At 37.8% G+C, this 23,841-nt stretch overlaps 1 protein-coding gene across 2 annotated transcripts in view; it reads right to left on the bottom strand.

Annotated features, from left to right (window-relative positions):
• Positions 1-23,841, bottom strand: part of KIZ (kizuna centrosomal protein) — a 67,459-nt gene that overhangs the window by 33,527 nt on the left and 10,091 nt on the right. The window contains exons 2-9 of one of the 2 annotated variants that reach the window (XM_081322561.1): positions 20,814-20,876; positions 18,208-18,370; positions 16,965-17,054; positions 11,678-12,539; positions 10,518-10,761; positions 6,271-6,405; positions 3,988-4,152; positions 334-484 (exon numbers count right to left, since the gene is read on the bottom strand). In XM_081322561.1, the coding sequence (XP_081178687.1) occupies positions 334-484; positions 3,988-4,152; positions 6,271-6,405; positions 10,518-10,761; positions 11,678-12,539; positions 16,965-17,054; positions 18,208-18,370; positions 20,814-20,876 (1,873 nt within the window). The remainder of the gene's footprint in view (positions 1-333; positions 485-3,987; positions 4,153-6,270; positions 6,406-10,517; positions 10,762-11,677; positions 12,540-16,964; positions 17,055-18,207; positions 18,371-20,813; positions 20,877-23,841) is intronic. The other variant, XM_081322562.1, reaches the window with a different exon arrangement.

Raw genomic sequence — 23,841 nt, 5'->3', positions numbered from 1 at the left:
TCAATTTGACATTGGCAAAAACATGGTCAGCTTTTCATTAGTTTATTTTATAAGACAATATTTGTTTGTCCACTGAAACTGAAGCACAAATGGCCCATGCACCACTTTGGTGACTACTAACGTGCAAACAAAGGAATGAGGAAGTTTTGGGTTTTGAAACGGCCAAATCAATGTCCAGACTTAAATCCCAGAGAAACGCTGTCAGGACCTGAAATACGTTTTTTAGAAAATTCTTAAAAGTTCCTGAGTTGAAGACATTTGCCACAGAACGGGACAACATTGCCAAATAGTGATATAAGAGAGCTATCAAAGACAGAAAAGTAACATACTGACCGGGCTTTTTTCTTTATGATTCTCCAAAATCAATAGGGTACCAAGCATGTCTTTCACTTCTTGTCTGACTAAAATATGGTGCTTTTGCAAGACTAAGATATGTTTGCCTAAACGTTCCCAAATCTTAGTAAAATAAGAAGCCAATTCAGATCTAAACAGAAGAGAAAAAAAGTTTTCATTTAAAATGCTCAAAGTACGTGATGCCTCAAAGTAGCCATGAGATATTGTTTATATAGAACTGAAATATGGAATAATTCTAGAGTTACAATTTTTTTTTGTTTCTCATTTTCATCAGCCCAGGGGGATGGAATCTATTGTTTAAGATCACAGACTCTTTGTGATTTTAATATTTTTGATCTCTTATTGGACCTGTTTCTTTTATTAAACTATATTGTTTTCATTAAAGTAACTTTTTCCAATACAGTATATATTACTGTGTTACCCCGAAAATAAGCCCTGGTCTTATATTTTTTGGGGCACCAAAAGATGCATTAGGGCTTATTTTGGTGGAAACATGGTATCAGGGTACTCAGCCCAGCCGAGTGTCCCCCCCAGTGTGCACATAAGAGGTAGCCCACTGGCCTCTTGGCTGGCGTACTCTCGGGCTGCGCATCCTGTGCAGTGTGGGTTACTGTCCAAGCAGCAGGCGGAGGCAGACACACAGGGGGAGGGGGGGAAGGTAGGCAATCTGGACATGCTGCATGGCCATCTTGCTCACAGGAAGCTCGTGCAGCAACATCGGCAGCAGGCAGAGCCAGAGGCACAAGGGGGAGGCAGGCAATCTGGATGTGCCATGTGGCCGCCTGGCTCAGGGGAAGGTCAAACGGTGGCATCAGCAGCAGGCAGAAGCACAAGAGGGAGAGCAGGGGATCCTGATGTGCCGTGCGGTCGCCTGCCTCAACACAGCTGTGGGAAGCTGAAAGAAGTGGGTGTTGTGATTCAGTGTCAGCCTGTGATACCGGCAGCTGAGTCTGATGATTCTGAAGAGGAGGAGGAGGAGGGGTTTGGAGAGCTTTTGGTGTCAGAGGGAGGCTCTGGTGCACTGCAGGACTCTCAGCCTCGCCCCTCCCATCATGTTCCTCATCACACTCAGCTGTGTGAGCACGAGGTATTGGACATAGATGATTCACAGCTGGATCTATTCAGGGATGCTAGGAGCAGGAGGCATTCCAGCAGAGTAGAACAGAGAAAGGCCATGAGGCAACTCGGTGAGAGAAGGAGAAGGCAATGAGAAGCCACGCTTTGGGACTGCTGATAAAACGGGAAGGTGTGGGAGGTGCTGGTTGCTGAAGGCAACCGTTTGAAGATCTTCTGCTAGAGTCCTGGTCTGTTATTCCTGTTTAACTCTTGTTTGAACTATTAGTTTAACTCTTGTTTGAACTTTTGATTTCTTTTTAAATAAATTTGGTTGGTTTTTTCCAGCCTGTTGACTATAAAAAGAAGTTGTCCCTGACATTCAAACAGGGCCGGTCGTAGGCTGGAACAGAACAGTGGGATGGAGTGGGCAGCATGTCAGAATCGCCTGCCTTCCCCCCCCCCACATGCCTCTGCCGACTGCCACCGTGTGAGCCTCCCACAAGCCAGGCAGCTGCACAGTACATCTGGATCTACTGCCTCCCCCCGTGCCTCTGCTAACCTGCTGTTGGTGCCAGCGCATGAGTGTCCCGCGAGCCAGGTGGCCACGAAGCGCCTCCGGATCACCTGCCACTCCCCGCACCTCTGCTTGGAGAGATGGCCTGGTGGTCGTAGCGCTTGGACTTACCTGTGCTGCACGGGCTATTGCTGTTGTTGGACACTATTGGCCCCTGCTGGCTATGCCCACCCCTAGGCTTATTTTGGGGGTAGGGCTTATTTTAAAGGTAAAGTAAAGGTAAAGGTTCCCCCGCACATGCGTGCTAGTCGTTTCCAACTCTAGGGGCCGGTGCTCATCTCCATTTCAAAGCCGAAGAGCCAGCGCTTGTCCGAGGAAATCTCCGTGGTCATGTGGCCGGCATGACTAGACGCCAAAGGCGCACAGAACGCTGTTACCTTCCCACCGTAGTGGTCCCTATTTTTCTACTTGCATTTTTACGCGCTTTCGAACTGCTAGGTTGGCAGAAGCTGGGACAAGTAACAGGCGCTCACTCTGTTACGCGGCACTCAGGATTCGACCCGCCAAACTGCCGACCTTCTGATCGACAAGCTCAGCGTCCTAACCCACTGAGCCACCGCGTCCCTTTTAGGGCTTATTTTAGGAGCATGCTAAAAAATGAGGCTAGGGCTTATTTTCTGGTTGAGTCTTATTTTTGGGAAACACGGTTTTTATAGAAAAATGAAATTAGATTGATTAGGTCACAGGTCTGCAACCCGCGGCTCCGGAGCCGCATGCAGCTCTTTCAGCCGTCTCCTGTGGCTCCCAGTCCTCTGCCATGTGCAGTCCAAAAAAAAGAAAAAAAGTGGGACTAAAAAAGTTCAACCAATCAATTCAAATATGCAGGGTAGGTGCATATCTCGCCTTGGCTCCACTCTTCAGCCAAACCCTGTTCTGCGTATGCGCGCATGTACGTACATGCGCACACATTTTTTGCGGCTCCCAGTTTTTCCTTTTGTGAGGGAACCGGTTCCGAGTGGCTCTTTCACTGTTTCAGGTTGCTGACCCCTGGATTGGGTCATTGAGATGTTTGTGCTTTTACTGTGGTTTTTTTGTTTTATTTTTTGCTTTTTTGTTATGGTGTAAATTGCCAAGATTCACCTTCTGAGTTTGGCAGAATATAAATACAATGCACACAAAAAAGGCCATGGTTAGCAAAAAGTAAACTCAAGAGTTTTACCATTCACTCAATAGCTATGTAATCCAGTTAAGCAATCGGTAGTTGATTTATTGTATCGTTTGGTGTCTTCTCAAGAGTCTTAGTATTAGCCTTTCAAGGCAGTCCAGACCAGAAGCACAACCAGGAGCATCAGCATGATCTTTACTGTAAGGTTCCATTGAGCAGAATCTTACAAGACTGAAAATATTTCTCCCATCCTCTCCTTTTAGTCACCAGAAAACTAAAGAGGGTCGTCCCTTTTGAAACACGTCCCATGTTTCCCCCCCCCCACCTCTTATCAGATGTTGTCCAAGCTGCAGATCTTCCTCCTGTCTCCCTAGGTCATTCCCACATATCATCACATTTGAGAACATTATTCATTAAGATACTTTGACATATTGTTTTGGATTCAATATAAAATTCAAATGACTAGAAACATCATATTTTATCCTAAAAAAGTTGAGCAATTTTTAAAGACGTGAAATAGCTGGGAATTGAAACTGGTTCTTATAGAACATTCTTATAGAAATCTGAACACATGTGTATGCCACCTGTGGCATACGTGCCATAGGTTCGCCACCACGGAGCTAGGGTTTTCTTTTTCCTATTCATCTCTTTCCTTTCAAAGCTCCTATTCTATACATTCTTACCCAGAAATAAGTCTCAATGAACTCAGTGAGACTTACATCAAAGCAAACATGTACAGGATTGTTCTATAAAACATATTTAATTTCTATATTTCTATATTTTGAATAGTTAAACTATAAGCTGATGCATGCAACTCTCTTGAAGTGCTTTGATTTTGTATCATATACAGCATGTGATTTAGACAAATGATGACTCTGTGAACATTTAGTGATCATACCTGCTTTGTTCTTCATTCAGTCTTTCCCTTTTGTCATTAAGCATTTTATCTTGTAAAAGGCATCCATTCATTGTATTTTGCAATAATTTCTGAAGTTGATAAAGGACCAGTGCTTCACATGCATCAAAGTTTTCTTGTGCCAAATTGCCACCTTTATTACAGAGGCTATAAACAAAACAGGTACTTAAAAACAGGTAGTTAATTATATTCTATTTTTATCAATCAAATTTAAAACACTATTAATATATTGATCAAATATGAATAGGTCAAGGTGTATGCATGCACCAACTTCTTCACCTGTACCACCCTAACAACCCAAAAAACTTCTTTGATTCCACATCTGATAACTGATATTTTACCCAGCTGAAATAATAGAAATAACTGTGATACACAGTTGGGTAAAATGAAAGTCTTAGTGGAAGAATGTGATAGACCAGGGGTGTCAAACTGCCGGCCCATAGGTCAGACACGTCACGACAAAACCACGCCCACCCCACTGCCGGCAATGGGGAAAAGTTCCAATACGTTGTGTGCTGTCACGTGATGTTGTGAGTTTGATATGTCTGTGATAGACCATTTACGGTAGGACCTTTTTTGTAGTCAGCATTTCTGTTTTAAGATCTGAGCTCACTACCTCAAAGTAACATGTGCAAAGTTAGACTGTGAGCCTGCAATGCCAACACTGTCAAGTGTGAAGAATATATAATAATTCTTTCAACAATTCCTAGGAGGAATGAGGGGAAAAAGAGTCCTGGACTAGAGTGTGGTCAATGCAAACACTCTGGGTCTGATTTGCAATCTACCAAAATAAATCAGAATAATGAAAACGTAATTGCATTGCCAAATACCGTATTTTTCGGACCATAAGACGGACTTTTTTTTCCCAAAAGTGGGGGGGGAAACGAGGGTGCGTCTTATGGTCCGAAGGTGATCCGTATGGCCAGCCCCAACCTCCACAAGTGGAAAGCAAGGGAGATTGCCAGGAGCACGAATCGGCACGTGCTGAGAAACGCCGATCTCACGCTCCTGCACTCTCCCTCGCTCGGTTTCAGCTTCCCTTGCTACAAGAGAAAGCAGGCTGAAACGGAGTGATGGAGATTGCCAGGAATGTGAATCGGCTGATCTCGTGCTGCTGCAATCTGCCTCGTTTCAGCCTGCTTTCTCTTGTAGCAAGGGAAGCTGAAACCGAGCGAGGAAGTTTGCAGGAGCGCGAGATCAGCCGATTCGCATTTCTGGCAATCTCCCTCACTCCGTTTCAGCTTGCTTTCTCTTGTAGCAAGGGAAGCTGAAACCGAGCAAGGGAGTTTGCAGGAGCGCGAGATCAGCCGATTCGCATTTCTGGTAATCTCCCTCACTCCGTTTCAGCTTCCTTTCTCTTGTAGCAAGGGAAGCTGAAACCGAGCGAGGGAGTTTGCAGGACCGTGAGATTGGCCGATTCGCATTTCTGGCAATCTCCCTCACTCCGTTTCAGCTTGCTTTCTGCAAGAGAAAGCCGGGCTGCAGGGCCGCCTCCGCGGGTACTGCTCTAATGCAGAGAGGGAAGGACAAAGAGGGAGGGAGGGAAGGAAGGAAGGAAGGAAGGAAGGGACAATGGGAGAGGGAGGGAGAGAAAGAGAGAGAGAGAAAGAGAGGGAGAGAGAGAGGAGAAAGAATTTTTTTTCTTGTTTTCCTGCTCTAAAAACTGGGTGCATCTTATGGTCCGGTGCGTCTTATGGTCCGAAAAATACGGTATAAGGTCCTTTCCATATAACAATTTTTAAAAAGTATATTAATGAGGAATCAATGACTTTAAAACAATCAAATTGTTCCTGCAATGTTATTAAAAAGAGACTTTAGCCACAGATTACTAAAGTAAGAATGACCATTCCAAAAAACAGATTATTTACCTTAAACAGATGGCAAAGTTACTAAATGTTATAGTGAATTCCCAAATTTGGGAGGGAAGTGAAAGGTGCTACACCAGTCTGTGCTTTCCTATCTTCCTCCAGTTTAACAAAATAATATTGTTCTTTCTCCAAAATCAATGATATTTATAAATGCTGAAAAGCCTCTTTTGAGATATCTAATCATTTGAACTCCATTTCATATGAACCCTGAAATATACTATGCATGCCTCGTTGTTAAAACATCTTTACATTATTCTCCTAAACAGACCAATTTGAAATGAGAACAATCCAGGATTTTTGTGGTGGAGGAGTAATCCAAAATAAATTCAAAGCCACAATCAGAATAGTTGTATAGGTAGCATACTAACATTTCACATTAAATGAAAATAGCCTTGACCTTATAAGCTTCTCTAGTTCTGCTGTATTAGCAGTGTCTCTCTGGTATAATGCCGGGCATTCAGAAGGTACTTTGGCCACCAGTTCTTCTATGAAAGTTAAGACATGACAAAATCCTTCAAACGATAGACATTCTCTGCAGAAATAAGAAAAAATGCATTTCATGCAGTAGCAAGAACATATTGTTTAACAATCTACTAAAATATTGATATTAAATTAGGGCATAGTAATATAAATGGGGAAGTAGAAGCACTTTTGCTGTATTTCATTGTATATATGCCTTCTCTGGATTATACCAAGAAGCACTGAGCTATATCACCTGAAAATACTTTTGTTCGTCCCTGTTTTGTGACATTTAGATAGGGACACAACAGTGTGATAAATGTTGTATGAGGCAACATTATCATATTGTGTAGGGTTTATCTTCACGAGTAGCAATCAACAAAACAGAGATAAAAAATTTGCAATGTGAAGCCAGCATCGTATATATTGGGAATCCCTAAATGTCAAAGGGGGAAAAAAAGAATGAAACATACAAACCTGTAGCAACCATAGCTCAAGTTTTCATGTCAGGATTATATATCATAAGTTTGCAGAATTCATGTAACTAGTAAAATACTGTCCTGGTTTGGTGTATAAAAAGTGAATCTGTTCTGCTAGACTATTGTAGCACAAGTAATTTATCTGATAATCTTTATTTCTATGTATAACATGATTAGCAAAGAAACTTAATACATTTTAGGGCCACATTTGGCCAATAGTGCAATGACATTGCAAACTTTGTTTGAAGCAGCTCAGCATTTGGCTATTTTTAATTTAAAACAACCAAAACGTATGATAACTATGTGAACGTAAAAAGCTAATCGATCCCTACAGGTGGAAAACATAACTGCGATTTATGGGGAATTATAATAATGGGATGCCTCTATAATGATGCAAATTAAGATTTAAGCATTTTAACAATGGAGTATTGCTAATCCTTTTATAGAGGTGTAAATAGCTATTCAGATTTTTATTTCAGACTGCCAGCTTTGTTCAAGCAGAACTCTATAAAGCAAACACCCAGCTGGCCTATAAACTATAGTACAAAAACTATATTCAGAGATCCTACCAAGCTTCTAAAATATTTACAACTTTAATGCATAGTGTGTGCACGATTCACATAGCGCTGTAAAATATTTAAGTTACTGAAAATGATTGCAGTGCATTCCCATAACAGTAAGGGTGAACAACTGAAAAATGGAAGGTGGTGTGGGAGTGAAGTTTTGAGTTTTAAACCAATACACACTGAACCAGTAAGAACACACAGGCAGTTCAACAGGGCTTTTCATTGCACTAAAGTCTTACAAAATCTCTATTTCAGCTAGGTCATTCCCTATTGTGCTCCTCCCTCTGGGTGGTCTTTCCAGGGTGCCACTTGAAGGGAATACATTAATAAAAAGAAGGGGAAGGAAAGGACACATAAATAAAGAAAAGCAAAATGGATGACATGATGCAGCAGGCTATGGATCAGGGGTCAGCAAAGAAGGGGTCTTTCTCTTTACAGGTTGCTTCCTGGAAACAGTCTGATTAAGCTGACAGCTTGAATTATGTGTTACATTTTGTAATGCACAATCCATCTGTGCTAAGTCCTCTTGAATGCAGCTGAAGCAACACAAGCAAAAGGTCTCTGCCTTGTTCCTTCTTAAACCTAAGCTCGAAATACTCATTATTTTCCTAAGTGCGAAGTCGAAGAGTCTGGACTTGCTAAAGCTCTAAATGAAGCACAGGTTAGTGATGGGAACTGACAAAGCGAAAAACAAGATGCTCCCTCCGTTTGACAATACTGACACATCAAACGTTTTGAAAGATCTATTTAATAGATAGTTCATTGATTTATTTCCCATGGTAGAAGTAGCAATATTAATAGGCCGATGGCTACATGGTAGCATGATACTAATAAGTTATCATAAGATGTCATTATGAGGCTTGTTGCTGGTTCCACTCTTAAATTTTAAAATAAAGATGTGGCGGTAGGATAGGATTCACAGAGATCAATAGAGGAATCTATGAAAGCCAGCAGCAGAACTTTAAAAACACATGTGGCAAAAGCCCAGTGAACAAGCAGAGAGACAAGATTCAGAGAGATTCAATTTAGAGAGATTTAATTATAATTCAGTATATTGTTAATGCTGCTTTAAGGACTTCTAGTTCAATACCTATTTTCAATCTTAAATAGTACTGACTGGGGTGGGGTGGGGAAATGCATATTTAAAATATATAAAATTATAACAACTTACTTAAAAAGTGTTACTGTCACTTGCACCATTTTGATTAACGCAGAAAAAAAATTATAATAAAGGCTACACAGGTAGTTCTCGACTTATGATCACAATTGGGATCAGAATTTTCAGTGCTAAGCAAGGCGGTTGTTTGGTTAGTTGCACTCAATTTTAGCCATGGCTGTTAAGAAAATCACTGTAGTTGTCAAGCAAATTGTGTGTTTTTCAAGCAAATCTGACTTCTTCCATTGGCTCTGCTTGTCAAAGGCTGGCTAGGAAGGTCACAAATGGTGATCACATGATCCCAGGATCATGCAACCATTGTAAATACTTGTTGGTTGCCAAATGCCTGAATTTTGTTGGTTGTAAATGTGAGGACGGGTCACTAAGTCCCATTTCTTTAATGCCGTTGTAACTTCAAACAGTTGCCAAACAAATAGTTGTAAGTCGAGGACTACCTGTATATAATAAAAGCTACATGTATAAAGTGTTATTTTTATTTCTAAATGATATCTAGCCAAATGTAAAATATGTAATTGAACTAGGTTCTTAACATCACGAAAGTTAATCAATTCTTTAATTACACTCAACCTTAATTCATAAATACATTTATTTATTCCATTTACATCTTGCTGCAATCCAAAGTGACTCTTGGCATGTCTGTTGCAGTGATTCAGTTATAATTAAAGAGATTTAAGGAAGACGACATCCTGTATACTATTAATATTTTCAGCTCCCTCATAACAAATCTGAAATTGCTTGTCAACACATTATCTTGCAAAGACAATTTAAAAGGGTCAGAAAAGAAAAATAAATATAACCAGCAAGTAATTATAAAGTATAAAAATATACAAGAGCCACAGATATAGGTGTCGTATCAGCTCTAAATATATTTAACTGCTAAGATTTAATGTAAGCTGATGTTAGGACATAACAATGTATTGTTTTAAGATACTGGTTCTAGAAAAATTTGTAAACACTTAGAAGAAAGACAGAGAATCTATTATACAGGGGAGTTAGGGTACAGGTATTTAAAAATACCTAATAAAACAAAGAGAAAAATCTGGCTATTCACATAAAGATTCAGAATCTTTATAGAGAGAAAAGCACTACCTCAAACCAACCCTAACTGGAGGACTATCTGAGTAGTTGTGTTAAGCTGAATTTAGGAAAACAACACAATTTTAATCTTGGTATCTTTTTTGCTGTAACTAATTCTGGTATCTCTTTGCTACTTTTAACAGCTTTCTATATAGTGCAGAGGAAAAAGAAGATCGGTTGTTCATAGATAGTACCATATCTGCTAAAAGTCAAAATCTTAACATAGGATTTGCTACACTGGATGACACCTTGTATTAAATAGGCAGGTAATTACACTGATCAGTAGGAAGGATAAAATCCATACCAATTGAAAGGCATATACAGTATCATCTCTTATACAAAATAGATTATCTATGCTGTGCAATCATCTAGAGAGGACATGCCAACAATACTGGCTGCGGTGTGAAGTAAGGAAAACAGCAGCCAGAAGACGGACCGTCTTAAAGACTGCCCCTACATTATGGAATGTACTCCCAGAGGTACACTGTCCTAGTCGATCATTGTTGACTTCTAAGAAAATGCCAACAGTTTCTTTAACATTTATTTCTTTAAATAAGTATTTACCAACTAATACCTAGATCATGGGTGTCAAACTCGCCGCATCACGTGACATGTCACGACTTTTTTCGCATTGCCGGAGCTGGGGTGGGCGTGGCCTCCGCATGAGGCAACCAGCCTGCAGACCGGCAGTTTGACACCCCTGACCTAGATGTTGGATCATCTCAATGTTAGTCTTATACTATTATTATTATGTTTAATATATTTTAGTTTTTAATTGTTTTAGGCACCTCCTTTATTATTACTGTACACTACCCAAAATTGCAGAATGTGCAGATATAAGAATAAACAAAACAAATACAAATGAACATTACTGGTTTAGTTTTACCTTAGCTCGAGGCCAGAACATGAGTGTTTAGTTGAAAAAAATATTTGAGAATATTCTTCATTATTACATATTGTATTGTCAAGTTTGCAATCTGCACTGTTTAGATTTTGTTGTAGTTTCAAAGAAGTTGATTCCTCCTCCTCCTCTTCCTCACTCAATGAAACAGTAAGATCTGTGCTGCTACTTAAACTTTTATCTTCCTCCTGCAGTATATTTTTGTCCAATTGTATGGTGCTCCCCAAAACTGTAACGAAAACATTTTTGAACTATTAAATCTAAATATTTATTTATAAACAATTACAATAATGTCCTGACCTGTCTAGAACATTATTATAGGGCAGAAAACCTGTGTTTCCAAAAAAAACAACAACTAATCTGGCTAAAGAAAGGCATACTGGATGGTTTGTAAAACCACCCACCATGATAAATTTAGGACAAACCATCTCACAATATACCTATAGGAGGAATATTTTAGAAAACAATACCACCTTTTAAAATTCTATTTAGAAATTAACACAATGCCTGGAAAGAATAACAAAAGAATTAAGAGTATTTTCTTGCAGCTTAATGAGATTAATTTCTACCCTCCATTTTAAATTATATACATTCTGAATTGTCCTAGAGGGAACCTAAAGATGAAATTGCAATTCTTCAATCAGCAGAACTACAGCTGTTTCATTAACATTTCATTAGACAAAAAATTCTTAATTTTAAAAAAATTAACAAAAATCTAACTTCAAATCTTGTCATAAAAAGACTGATTTCTATGCCAAACAAAATACATACCTAATATCAGAGGTATGGAACCGTTAGATATTTAGAAAGACCAAGTGACTATGTATTGAATATATACTTTTACAAAGTCTTTGATTATGCTCTCTTACACCTTTATACTCCTTTAAATAATAAAGAAAACATGAGAAACATCTCTGTGGCTGAGTTCTCAGAAAACAATTCCAAATAAAGCAAGGTTACAAAAACCAAACATAATGTAAACAGTCTAGTAGTTCCTAACTGCATTCCTATTATCTTTTGCTATTCAAAAAGTACATTTTTTTAAATTTGTAGATTTTACAGTTATGGGACATCATCAAAACTACAGCTGAAAGATGGCTTTCTTCCTTTTCTTTATAAGCCCTGAAGGTATATCATCTTTATACCTGGGAGTTTTTCTTCTGAGCACTCATTGGCAGAAACAAGTAAGTCAGGATCACCCATCGATGAGATTGGCTCTTTAGTTCCTTGTTCACTTTGTAAAGAATGTTCACGGGTCAATGATTTGCAGGAGCTGTAACTTTTCAGATTGGTGGATCTGTTCTCAAAACTTAATTTTCTGTGTAGCAGAGATTTAGGTTCAGGGTGGGCACTGCTTTCCACAAAATTATTGCTGTCATTATTTGCTATACTTTCTCCTGTTAAATGAGTTCTTTCATTCTCATATGATACACTGGATGTGACTGGCATTTCTTCAGCTGAGATTGGCTCTTTAGTTCCTTGTTCACTTTGTAAAGAATGTTCACGGGTCAATGATTTGCAGGAGCTGTAACTTTTCAGACTGGTGGATCTGTTCTCAAAACTTAATTTTTTGTGTAGCAGAGATTTAGGTTCAGGGTGGGCACCGCTTTCCACAAAATTATTGCTGTCATTATTTGCTATACTTTCTCCTGTTAAACGAGTTGTTTCATTCTCATATGATACACTGGATGTGACTGGCATTTCTTCGGCTTTCAGCAGAGATGTCTTCCCATCTATTTTGTCAGACTTATTTGAGCATTGTAGATCACTATTAGTTTGAACTACACAGCTGTCTGTCATATAGCAGCTCTGTGATGGTTGTCTATAGGAATATGGGTCAGAAATTGAAAAGCTCTTTGTGAGTTCCGACTTCTGCGGTGCACCGAAATCTTCAACGCTTGAGACAGCTGACATTTGGCGACCCATAAAGATAGTTGCTGTATGATATAGTCCTCTTGACATGGGTGTCCCGGCATTAATTCCTGACTGCCTTGCTTCTGGAATCATCTGAAAAACAGTTCGGAAATCAAGAAAGTGTTTTCTATTTTTTTTCCATTATTAGTATAGTAGATTGGAATTGTTTGAAAAATACTCCTTTAAAAAAAGATTAATAATAATGCATTAAACCTCTGTGCCATCAGATTCTCAATGACTGAGTGGCTTACAAAAATTACAATAAAACATAAAAAATAAAGAAAAAAATGGAAAAGGCAAATGAAGTAAGGGCTCTCCACTCCATTGAACAAACATTATATAGCAATGCAACATGCATTGTCAGGTTAAGTTTCAGATGTGCTCTGAAGGGGTTAGCAACACAGCTAGCAATAGGTCAGCACACATTCATTGTCTGACAAAGCACTACCTGGAAGAAATTTATGCTATGGGTGTGCAAATTATTCCAAGTAGAAAAAGTTTTCAAGTTCAGTAGTTACAAGAAAACCTGGTTATTTTGAAAATTATTATTTCAGTTTGCAAGTTCTGTGATTGTTCTGTTATTTGGGGGTTTAGCCAACAACAGTACAGCTACAGTAGTTAAATTAGATTACAAATGAGAAGGAATGCCACCATGCTGGGGGAAAACAGTAATGGAAACATGTCTGAAGGCCAGTTTGGATTTGGCTTTACTACTACAGAGGGAGGACCAGGATATAGCAACCAACCAATACACACTGACTAATCTGCTCTATTACTGAGATTCGCTGAATGCTTCAAGCACCTCCCCACATAGCAATATTTTTGCAATGTTAACTTTGTTTAGATTTAAGGCAGCATAAGGCTTCATTAGTTAGAGAAACAAAAAAGACTGCCTTTTCCCACCCTGGGTTTTCAGTTCAACAAATCATAGAACTAAGTGTTAGAGGTCCTTAGTCTGAAACCTTCTCGGATACAGGAATCCAGGATTCACCCTTTAAAGTTAAAACACCTTTTGCCCTTTCCCTCAATATGAAAAAATGCTTGCTTTAATTAGGGGAAATTAATTCTCTCCAATGAGGTGTGTGTGTACTAGGTTGATAGCACAACAATACTTGCTGGGCTTTACATATATGTATGCACATACATTATTAGAGTGCTTTCATTTTAAATCAAGCTTTACTTTTGGAGTTTAATCCTCTCTTCCCAGCCTCATGATCTAGAAAAGCAGAGGGAAAACTGAGAGGGACAGAGAGAGAAGGCAGAGGCTTATTGATCAAGAGAGGTGGAAGCATCATTCAAGTGTCTTTGCCACCGCTGCAGTACACAAATTCTCCTGCTGACTAGTAGTAGGGTATCTTAAGCAGAACAAGATACTGCCTTAGTGGGTGAACCAACATTGGTATGCAAACCCAATACTTCAAAGGCATGCTATTGCACAGCTGATGACTTTATATAAATTTCGACACCTCTAAATGGATACTTTCTTCCGCTACAAAATGGTTATATCTTCAGCAAGCAGGTTGGGCCCTTTTCATAGAAAATGCTGGAATCACCGTAAGCAACAGGACCCCAATAAGCATGCACTGCATTCCAGACACATGGCTTAGTTGAAGATGGCTTCGTGCCTTTTACCTCTTTTCACCTTGCACTGGTGCAGTAGCCACCCACGAGAAGGTACTGGCTCAGAATGAGGAACTTTAGTTACTTGCATGAGGGGAGTATGACTATGATGCATTGCAATGAGAAGTAGCCATCAGTGTGGCGAAACCACATGGTTTTAAGATCATAAACAATGGAAACAATCATCCACAGCTTATCAGTATTAGCTGTACTGCCTCCAAACAGCAAATATGTGGGATGGTCTTGGCAGGATGGAAACCAACATAAACATTACCCCTTTGGCCCACGACTGTTGTCACCTTTCATGTGGCTATACAAATGCTACTTTAGCACCTCATTCCCCCAAGGGACCATCGTACATTGGAACTCTTATCTAATGTTGGCGCTGCTTGAGCACATCCAACCAACCAGATGCATTAGACAAGTCTTCTGAAACTCCATACAGGTAATTCTTGATATACGACCTTAATGGAGCCTGCCTATTACAGTTGTAAGTCATGACAATCAGTTCCAGTTTTACAATCTTTTTGTCACACTTGTTAAGCAAATACCACAATTGTTTAGCAAACCCTTTATTTACTTTGGGGCACTTTTTTGCCAAAAAATGGAACTAATTGCTGTTCTAAGGAGAAATGTCACAAATTTCAGTCACATGATCATAGGATGCTGTAAATGGCTGTAAAAAACAGGCTGGTTGCCAAGTGCCTGAAATGCCTGTGGTTGCCAAGTGCCTGCGGTCACGTAACCATGGGAGAGGAGGGGATGGTAGAGCCATCAGAACTTTGAAACTGGATTGTAAGTACCTTTGGGTGGGAGGAATCCATCGTAACTTCAATGTTCGTTAAGTGACCAATTTAAGTTTGAGGCTACCTGTGTGTAGCCAATAACAGACCTTTCAAATTGCTTGGACAGTCTTGTTGACTTCAAGTTTAGTGTCTTGCTTATGGTGAGCTTCAGGTGGATTTAAAATGAAAACACATCAGCACTTGTTTGATTGATTTGTTAAACTTTGAGATACATATATATATATATATAGTTTTGTGCATGATTTTGCATTCTATTAATGTTGAGTTCTGTTTGCATTTAAAAATAAAAAATCATTTCAACACACATGATAGGGCTATGCTGAATTTACTGAATGATCTGTAGAGTTCTAATATGTGAACAGCTTTGCCTAAAGTTGCTTGAATCTCAACAGTGTCTAGAACACAAGCTGAGGAGGAAGAATGATCAAATTCTTCTATGCTTACAGAAGTGTTTTTGTTTCTGTATGCTGTCGTTTGGATCCTAGCCAGCATTTGTAAAAGCTATCACCCTCATACAGAGGATTAATAAATTTAAAATGAACAGTGACAGATCACAAACAATTGACAGTATAATACTATAATAATCTTAAAGTACTCTATGGCTTTTGGATATTTAATGTAAAATATTTAAAATTAAAAAAACAGATAAATATTTTATGTGTCATTATATAAAAATGGACACGTGGAAAATTAGTATTTTAGAATTCTATCCATATTGTTTTATAAATATATGAATGAAATGAATGTTTATATTATCTAGGTCTACTTATCTAGGTCAAGGTTGGTGAAGCTCTTTGCTCTGTACATAAGGAAGAATGGTCTAAATTCAAGGTTTCAACACTTTTTTAATCTACAACCAGGAAAAAAGAAATCTATAACCTCAGATTAACAACTGCTAATGCAATGAAGAAAACCTTCCTGCCACTATTAAACACATCTCCCCCCCACACACATACACACACATGAAATAGTGTTGCCTCTGTTTCTTTCCTGATAAGAGTCTTAAATACCAAACAGTTAAATGCATAATAACATTTACTGGCAGCAAGACAGCCTGCTTAGCTGATACATAAAGCAGGTAAAAGGAGGAAAAGTTAATTTCTTGGCTGAATGATTCCATCGGTAGCTATAGGGCAAACTAGAAAGTCTTTCAGTAAAGTAGCAGTTGATTCTTCTATCAATCTGCAGCACACATACTCTTCCAAGGAATGCATTAAATATGAAAATCATATCCTGTTATCATCTGTTTCCAGCTTTCAGCCCAGTAAGCTTTCCTTAATGAATGTTGTAGCCTAAGGGACAAGCATGCTGTTGGCTTTTCTGAATAATGGAGTGATGCTACCCATTTTGGCTTATTACAATATCGACTAGCTGAGGGGGTTTCACATATAGTCACAAGTGACTACTCTTGCCAGCATGCTCCAAGTTATTACAAGATGTTTTTAGTCATTTCATCTAAAAGAGCTTTCCTGCTTTTAGGGAAGAAAAACAGTTCTGGTCTTGAACTGTATCATTTATATGGAGATAGGAGGGGGGATTAGAAGGCTGCATTACCACAGATATATAGCGGAATATATTTGAGTATTACTTGTCGGCTTTGTCCATGGTTTAGTTGTGCAATCTTTGCTTTTTAGAGGAAAAAGAAAGGTCAAAATGTATGAAATTATAAATTCAACATATTTCAATTAAAATTTATAAGCCTTTGCCACACTATTTTGAGACTAGAACTTACGAATGCTAGATGAATAGAATACTGGAAAGTGAGGGTTTCAATTGCTATTTATTAATTTCACAATGAAAGCTTTTGCTTCTTACCTAAAATCATAGTTTATATAGCATGTGAGAACAGCAACACAAGCTTTACAAACATTTTTTAAAAAATGCAAAAACCTCCTAAATTAAGAGATTGTGTCTACAATCCAGTTAGTACCTTCTATTCCACTGATTCAAAAAGAAATATAAACATGCCCGAATTTTCCCATTAAAACAATTGGAAAATAAAGAACAAGGAAAAATAAGGAATACAAACTAAAAAGAGAGAAAATATAAAATAAGGAAAATTGTCTTACATGCCTTAAGAATTTTCACATACCTGATGTTCAGTAGCATCTCTCATCTCATGTTTTAACGTATCTTTTCTCTCAACTAACGGCCTATTTTTAATTTCTTTTTCATACTGTGCCTAGTATAAGGAGAGATTATAAATAATCATTAAGCATTCAGGTTGTGATGTATCCAAAGCTAAACAGATGTGTCACTGATTCCAGTGGAAACCAATTAAGCATATGTTTTATCTCTTCCTTTAAATTAAGTATTTTATATGATTGGATTGTTTTGATGTAGTAATATGTAGTACAGTATAAAAAAATTAACATGTTTAAAAGCATTCTGAATAACATTCTCATTTAAATATTCTACACATATTAATTTTAATCTTATTGAATACTGCATTTACCTCAAAATGTAAGAAGATGCTATAAATATGAGATGATTAACCAGAAAAAAGTTACCATTACTATATTCTCATGAATTTAAGACAACTCTCCAATTTTAAAGTTAATTTATTCAGAAATCACTATGCTTACATTCAGATAAATACAGTACATAAAATGGTTCCAAAGCTAAAATAATGGTTATGTAAAAGCTTCCATTTTATTTAAAATCAACTATACTAGTTTATTCAAGTTTTTCATTAGTTCTTTATATCTTCTAAATAAAGAACCATAGCCAAACTGTTTACTTTTACACTTTACATCAGAATTATCTAAAACTACACAAAAAGTTTTAGAACTTTGTTAATTGCTTCTCCAGATTTTGAAACAAAATTCTGTGTTTTAGGTAGTATGTCCATAATAGACTTTTCTTAGATTCAAAGTTCATAAGAACTACAAATTAAAATGTGTATTTTTGGCAAAATGCAACAAAATGATGATACAGTATATTCAGCATAAGACCTTCTAAAACATAATGAGCATTTGAGAATGATTTAATAGCTATTAAAAATCACATGCTGCAAGTGGGGTAGCACAGACTCACAAGAATTTGAAATAAAATGAAGTATTTTCACTATATTCTTTTAGGTCCTGTTTCACTGATATCACAATCAAATTGCATATTTAACAATTAAAGTTCAGGTACATAAATAATGTTGCAAGAGATATTCAAGACCCTTAAGCTCTCCAGCCCTACCTCATTTCCAAAGCTTTTAAGAAGAGGAAAACAGAACTCTATTGCTATCCTCACCTATCAACTTATGTCACATAAGATTTCCTGAATAGGCAAAACAGACTCCTTCAAAGTTATTGTTAATTTATTACAGCTAGAACACATCATACCTTTAGCTTTTGAAGGGACTCTGATCTTGAAGCAAACTTCCTAATGTGAGCTTCAATACCATCAAATTCTTTTAATAAATCTTGGTTTCGGAGCAGAGATTTCTTCTGACGTTCACATATTTCATTTAAATATTTTTTTAGATTTGCATATTTCAATTTAGTTCTACACAGGGAGAAACAAAAAGTCAGCCACAAGCTGTAACAGCTGATTTTTTGCAAAGAGAAACATTTCTTAAATATACACAGGATTATCAGAAGAATACAATATTTAAAGTTAATGGTAGACAGAACTATAAAAACTAATTAGAATCAATGTTTGAGGTTATTCCTTTTTCACTTTAAATATGAAAATTTACTTCTTCAAGACAATAGTTTAAAATTTCTCCAACAAAGTATAATCCGATTACAATCTGAGTGTACATGCAGCCCAAGATCATCTCCCCTGCAAACAGAGGTAAGTCTAAATTAATCACGTCTGTGGTAGTCAAACTATACATGCACTGAGGAAGATGGGACTAGCCGGGCTCTTAAAATAGGACTTGGAGATGATAAGAATTAAATACACCTTCTTCCTTTGATTCTTTCAACCCAAAGTTTCTGCAGAACATACTGGTTAGCATCCATCTGCTATCTTTAAAAAGAGTAATTATTAAATCCTTCACACAAGGTGTTTTGGATTACTTAAGAGCACATGCTAAACATTTTTAAAGACCTGCATTTTTCCCCCCCAAGCTCACAAAACTGCTTCAGAAACTGCTTCTGACTGACTCTGCATAGTGACATGTGAGCCTGTGAAAAAGACATGGTAGCTTTAACAATTCGAAAAGAGATGTTTTGTACCTGCTACCCACACATTTCAAGGAGTCTCTTTCAAAAAAATTTGCACGGGTGTCACTCTGAACCACCGCAGTATTCTGGAGCTATTTGGTTCTATGCCTGGAGATGGGCATATCATATGTCATGCTTCCTTAGGGCAAGTTGCAATTCATCACAGCAAAGAACACCTTACTTATTAAATAGTCATTAAAATATATGCATGCCACAAGAAAGTTGTAACCTTAAGAAAAAGTAGGGAGCCAAGGGAAACATCCAATGTCTGTGGGTTAAGTTATGTTTGGACAAGGAAAATTAAGTTTCTATCCAGGATTGTAGCCATTGGAATCCTGTAAGTATCTGATTCTCAAATTAAGATTCTGCCTGCCTTCTAAAAAGTTTCAACAATACTGTAGTCTTTATTGTAAAGTAAGACTCCAGAGGTACCAGGAAAGTAGGCTGCTAGTAGTCTAGGCAAGTGATCAGCCCAATATATTTGCTATCTATTTCTGCTGGTCAACTTTATTCATTTTATTATTCATTCGTTCAATCCATTTCTGTAGCCGCCCAACTCAACCAAATGACTCTGGCAGGCTTGCAATTCTAAAATTATAAAATAATTAAAACAATTTAAAAATCATTAAAAAAAAATAAAATCAACGAAGTAAATAAACAGCAGCTATGATGATTAATCACTAATAGTAAAGCCAAGAAACAGGATTCTTAACACCCTTCTGAGCTCTAGGTACATAGCCTGGGTACATGGCCAAGTTTTTTTTAATCTTTTTGGAATGCCAACAGGGTTGAGGTTATTCTAATCTCTGAGGGGAGAATATTCCATAAGGCAGGGGCTACAGCAGAAAAAGCCCGTCCTAGTTTAAAACCAGTCAACATTTGTTGGCTGATGCAGCAAGCCCAATCTGAATTAGACTGGGCAGGTAAAAACTCTTGGAAAAAGACAGTCCTTCAGGTAAGCCAGTCCCAAGCTATGTAGGGCTTTAGAGGTGACACCTTGGTGCACCTTGAATTGCGCCCAGATTTAGAGGTCCAGTATGATAACATGAGAAATGCTTTCTTCTGAATAGTTGAACTGCATGTTCTTCACTTTTCCATAAAGGTAAAGGTAAAGGTTAGACTAGCATGCGTGCTAGTCGTTTCCGACTCTAGGGGCCGGTGCTCATCTCCGTTTCAAAGCCGAAGAGCCAGCGCTTGTCCGAGGACGTCTCCGTGGTCATGTGGCCGGCACGACTAGACGCCAAAGGCGCACGGAACGCTGTTACCTTCCCACAGTAGTGGTCCCTATTTTTCTACCTGCATTTTTACGTGCTTTCGAACTGCTAGGTTGGCAGAAGCTGGGATGAGTAACAGGCGCTCACTCTGCTACGCGCCACTCGGGATTCGACCCGCCAAACTGCCGATCTTCTGATCAACAAGCTCAGCGTCCTAACCCACTGAGCCACCGCGTCCCTTTCACTTTTCCATACAATTAAGTAATTTCAAACATAGTGGCTGACATGTATTTATCTTATGATTTTTCTACATCATCCGGTCTGTTTTTATCCAGCAGTGAATCAGATTTAGGTTTTGCTTTCCCCGGGTGCCTTCTCTCCATTCATCTTCCCAATTCCAATTTTCAATATACATGCATCCAAAAAAAATCTAACTATACATGCCACTCAGCACTGTAATGCACAGTGTCGTTAAATAAATGTTAGACATCAGTATTTCCATGCTATCCGTTATATAATACATAGTAAAACTAATACAACTACATGCTGATTTATAAAGCTTACATGGAAGTATCAGGTGTGCTGTATTCAAGCATTTTTCTTTCCAGTTCCACCCTCTTTGATTCACTAAAACAAACAGAATGAAGTTACTAAATCTTCTATATACCGTAAATAATTTTACAGTACACAAAGAGAAACTATATAGCATTGTAAAGCTTCCAGAGTTTTGCGAGTTGTGTGGTACATAAATCTATATGTCTTCATGAATAAATGCTCACAATGACCTTAAGACTCCTTTCTCCACCACAAGTCCCAAATATTGATAATTATTGTTAATCGAAATGCATTACAATTCTTATTTAGGCAAGATTATACAGTGATTAGAGATTACAATATCATGATAGATAATGAGTGATTACAGATGAACATTTACTCTAGAATTATCTTTCAGAAATCCCAAAATGTAAGAAATATTTAAAATATCTAATCACATAGCACTAGGATTATGCCCTCCTGAAAGATGTCAAATTAAATACACACATTAAGAAGTCCTCTGGCCCATATGTTGCAGACAACTGTCTTGTCACATATCAATACTATACATGCCCTAGTAACCAGAAAATATTTTAACATATTATTAAGGATATGTCTGGAAAGACAACTATTTGCAATAACAAAAGTAAATTACCATGTTGTTTCCCAAATATAACAAAGTAAAAATTATCTACATCGCTGCAAACATTGCAGAAGCCACATTTTCTTTTTTCTTTCCTGTTTCTCTTTCCTGAACAATGATTTCAATAAACAGAGGAAATATAACCATTTTTTTTAAAACTATTAGTAAATCTATGCTACTTTTTAAAAAAAAATAAACATTTAATTATAGTTTTATATACAATCTAGCACAAACTGCAAAATCAGAACATTTTGTTCTAATCTGCTTTCAACAATTTATTTTGTATTTTGATGGTTTTAGATATTGCTGTCTTCTTATGACATTTTATAATTTTAAGTAGTTTATTTAATTCATCGCTTAATTTTTTATAAGCTGCAAGCTATGCTGAAGCGTATTTTGCAAGCTATTTTGAAATTTTTGTGGCAAAAAAAGTCTTACAGCACTGTAAACTAAGCTGCCACACATGGGCAAAAATCTGGATGAACAATAGATTGCAAAAAAGTAATACACTAAATTATTTATATATATATATATTCAAAATGGCCATATCAGCCTCCCAAATTCTTTATTAGCAATTTGAATAATTTACACAAATAATGAATTGTCGTAAGTTGTGACTATAGCCTGCGGATAGCCTTGGGCTAGGCTGAAACAGGAAAGAAGATTTAACTAGCAAGGTATTCTAAAAGACTTGACGAATACTTAACACACACACATACACATACACACACACATAGACACACACACACATAATGCTATAAATACAATGAGCAGGTACAAACACTGATTTGTATCAGAGAAAATAAACAGGACTTTATTTCTATTTGTGCCAAACATATGATGATAAAGGTAAGATTAGTTGTATTTGGTTAAAACTGGAAGTTTCAGTGAAAATATAGATTTTAAACATGATAATAGAGAGGATAAGCATAATAAATACCGACAGTATCTATTGCCAAGAATAGGAGTAAAAAAAAATTAGACCCTTGCAGATGTTGTTGTGCCATGATTCCCATCTTCTTTGGTCATTGTCCATATCGGCTATAGCTGATGGAACTGGAATCCAGAATTAGGAGCAGGGCCCGCGCACTCTTAATGTAAAGGAGGCAATGTAAATTTAATATAAAGTTGCCAAAATGATTCCTTCTAAAAGATCCTTAACATTTTCAGACAGGAATCAATAGTATTTCTACTCTATAAAATTGAAGTATATGGCTTTAAGACAGTATCGGCACAGTAAAAAAACATCCTTTGATAAGTCATTAAAGCATATAGATGAGTAGAACTTGATACTGCAGGCAAACTATCATAGGTAATGAATGAGTTCAGAAAACCAAGTCTCTCAAAAGCACTCCAGTGACTAACCCAAAGATAGACTACACTGACTTAAATTAGAACTAGAAAAGGCCACCGGTTCAAGCAAATGAGAGAAACCCTGGCTGAAGTCATCAAGCTTGAATAACACTACACTTGTTGTTAATGACCTAATTAGAGCAGAAAGTTACTGCTCAAAAACTTGTTTGCTAAAAGGATGGTAGAGTTGGAACCAACATGCTAGAATCAGATGTAACACAGACCTAATTAAAGGCAGCTGAAGCAAAAAAAATAAATCATATGAAATTAAAGGCAGCTAAAATAAAAACAAACCAGTTATACTAAAAGAGGAGAAGGAGGCTGTTCAAGTCACAGTAGGAACCGAAGCACTCAGATACACTATAAAACCTGAACATGGGCTTCTCCCTGAGGAGCTGGCTAACCATAGATGATATTGATGTCCTTGATGAGAAGCCCACCCAGTAACTCTCAAACATTATATGAGGGTTTATAAACGCAAGCTAGGACTCCCACAAACTCTGATGGATCAAGGAAATATGTTTGGAATAAGCATGCCCACCTAATGTCTTCCAAGCCACAACTCACCTTGACAAAAGTCTCAAATCAAACAGAGAATTTACAAGCACACCTGACCTTTCCTGTTAACTTCTTCATTTCTTTAGCAACTTCTTGTTCATTTCTTGAACTTCTTGTATGCCAAATGGACATTTAATTTCTTGAAATCTAGGAGTGCCCTCCATCCTCCCGAGGCCTTCAGAACGATGAACAGAATGGAATAAAAACCCCATCTGTCCCTTCTGCCCTGCCGGTACCTGTTCTATGGCCTGGATCTCCAGGAGATGTCGAATGGCCTCTTTCGTGAGGCTTCTTTTGACTGGATTTTTGGATGATGGGCAAGAGACGAAATGCCTCGGGGGGGGGGGTGAGGACCCAGAGATCTGTAGTGGCGTTCTCCCATTTGTGTGCAAAGAGAGCCAACCTGCCCCCTATGGGAGAGGCACCTTTGCCGTCACTTGAACCTTCTGAAAGGACGGCCTCCCGCACTTCAAAAAGGGCGTTTGGCCTGAAATTGCTGTCTGG

The sequence above is a fragment of the Vipera berus genome (genome assembly GCF_964194415.1).
Source record: "Vipera berus genome assembly, chromosome: 3".
Taxonomy (NCBI): domain Eukaryota; kingdom Metazoa; phylum Chordata; class Lepidosauria; order Squamata; family Viperidae; genus Vipera; species Vipera berus.
This window is presented reverse-complemented; position numbering and strand designations above follow the sequence as displayed.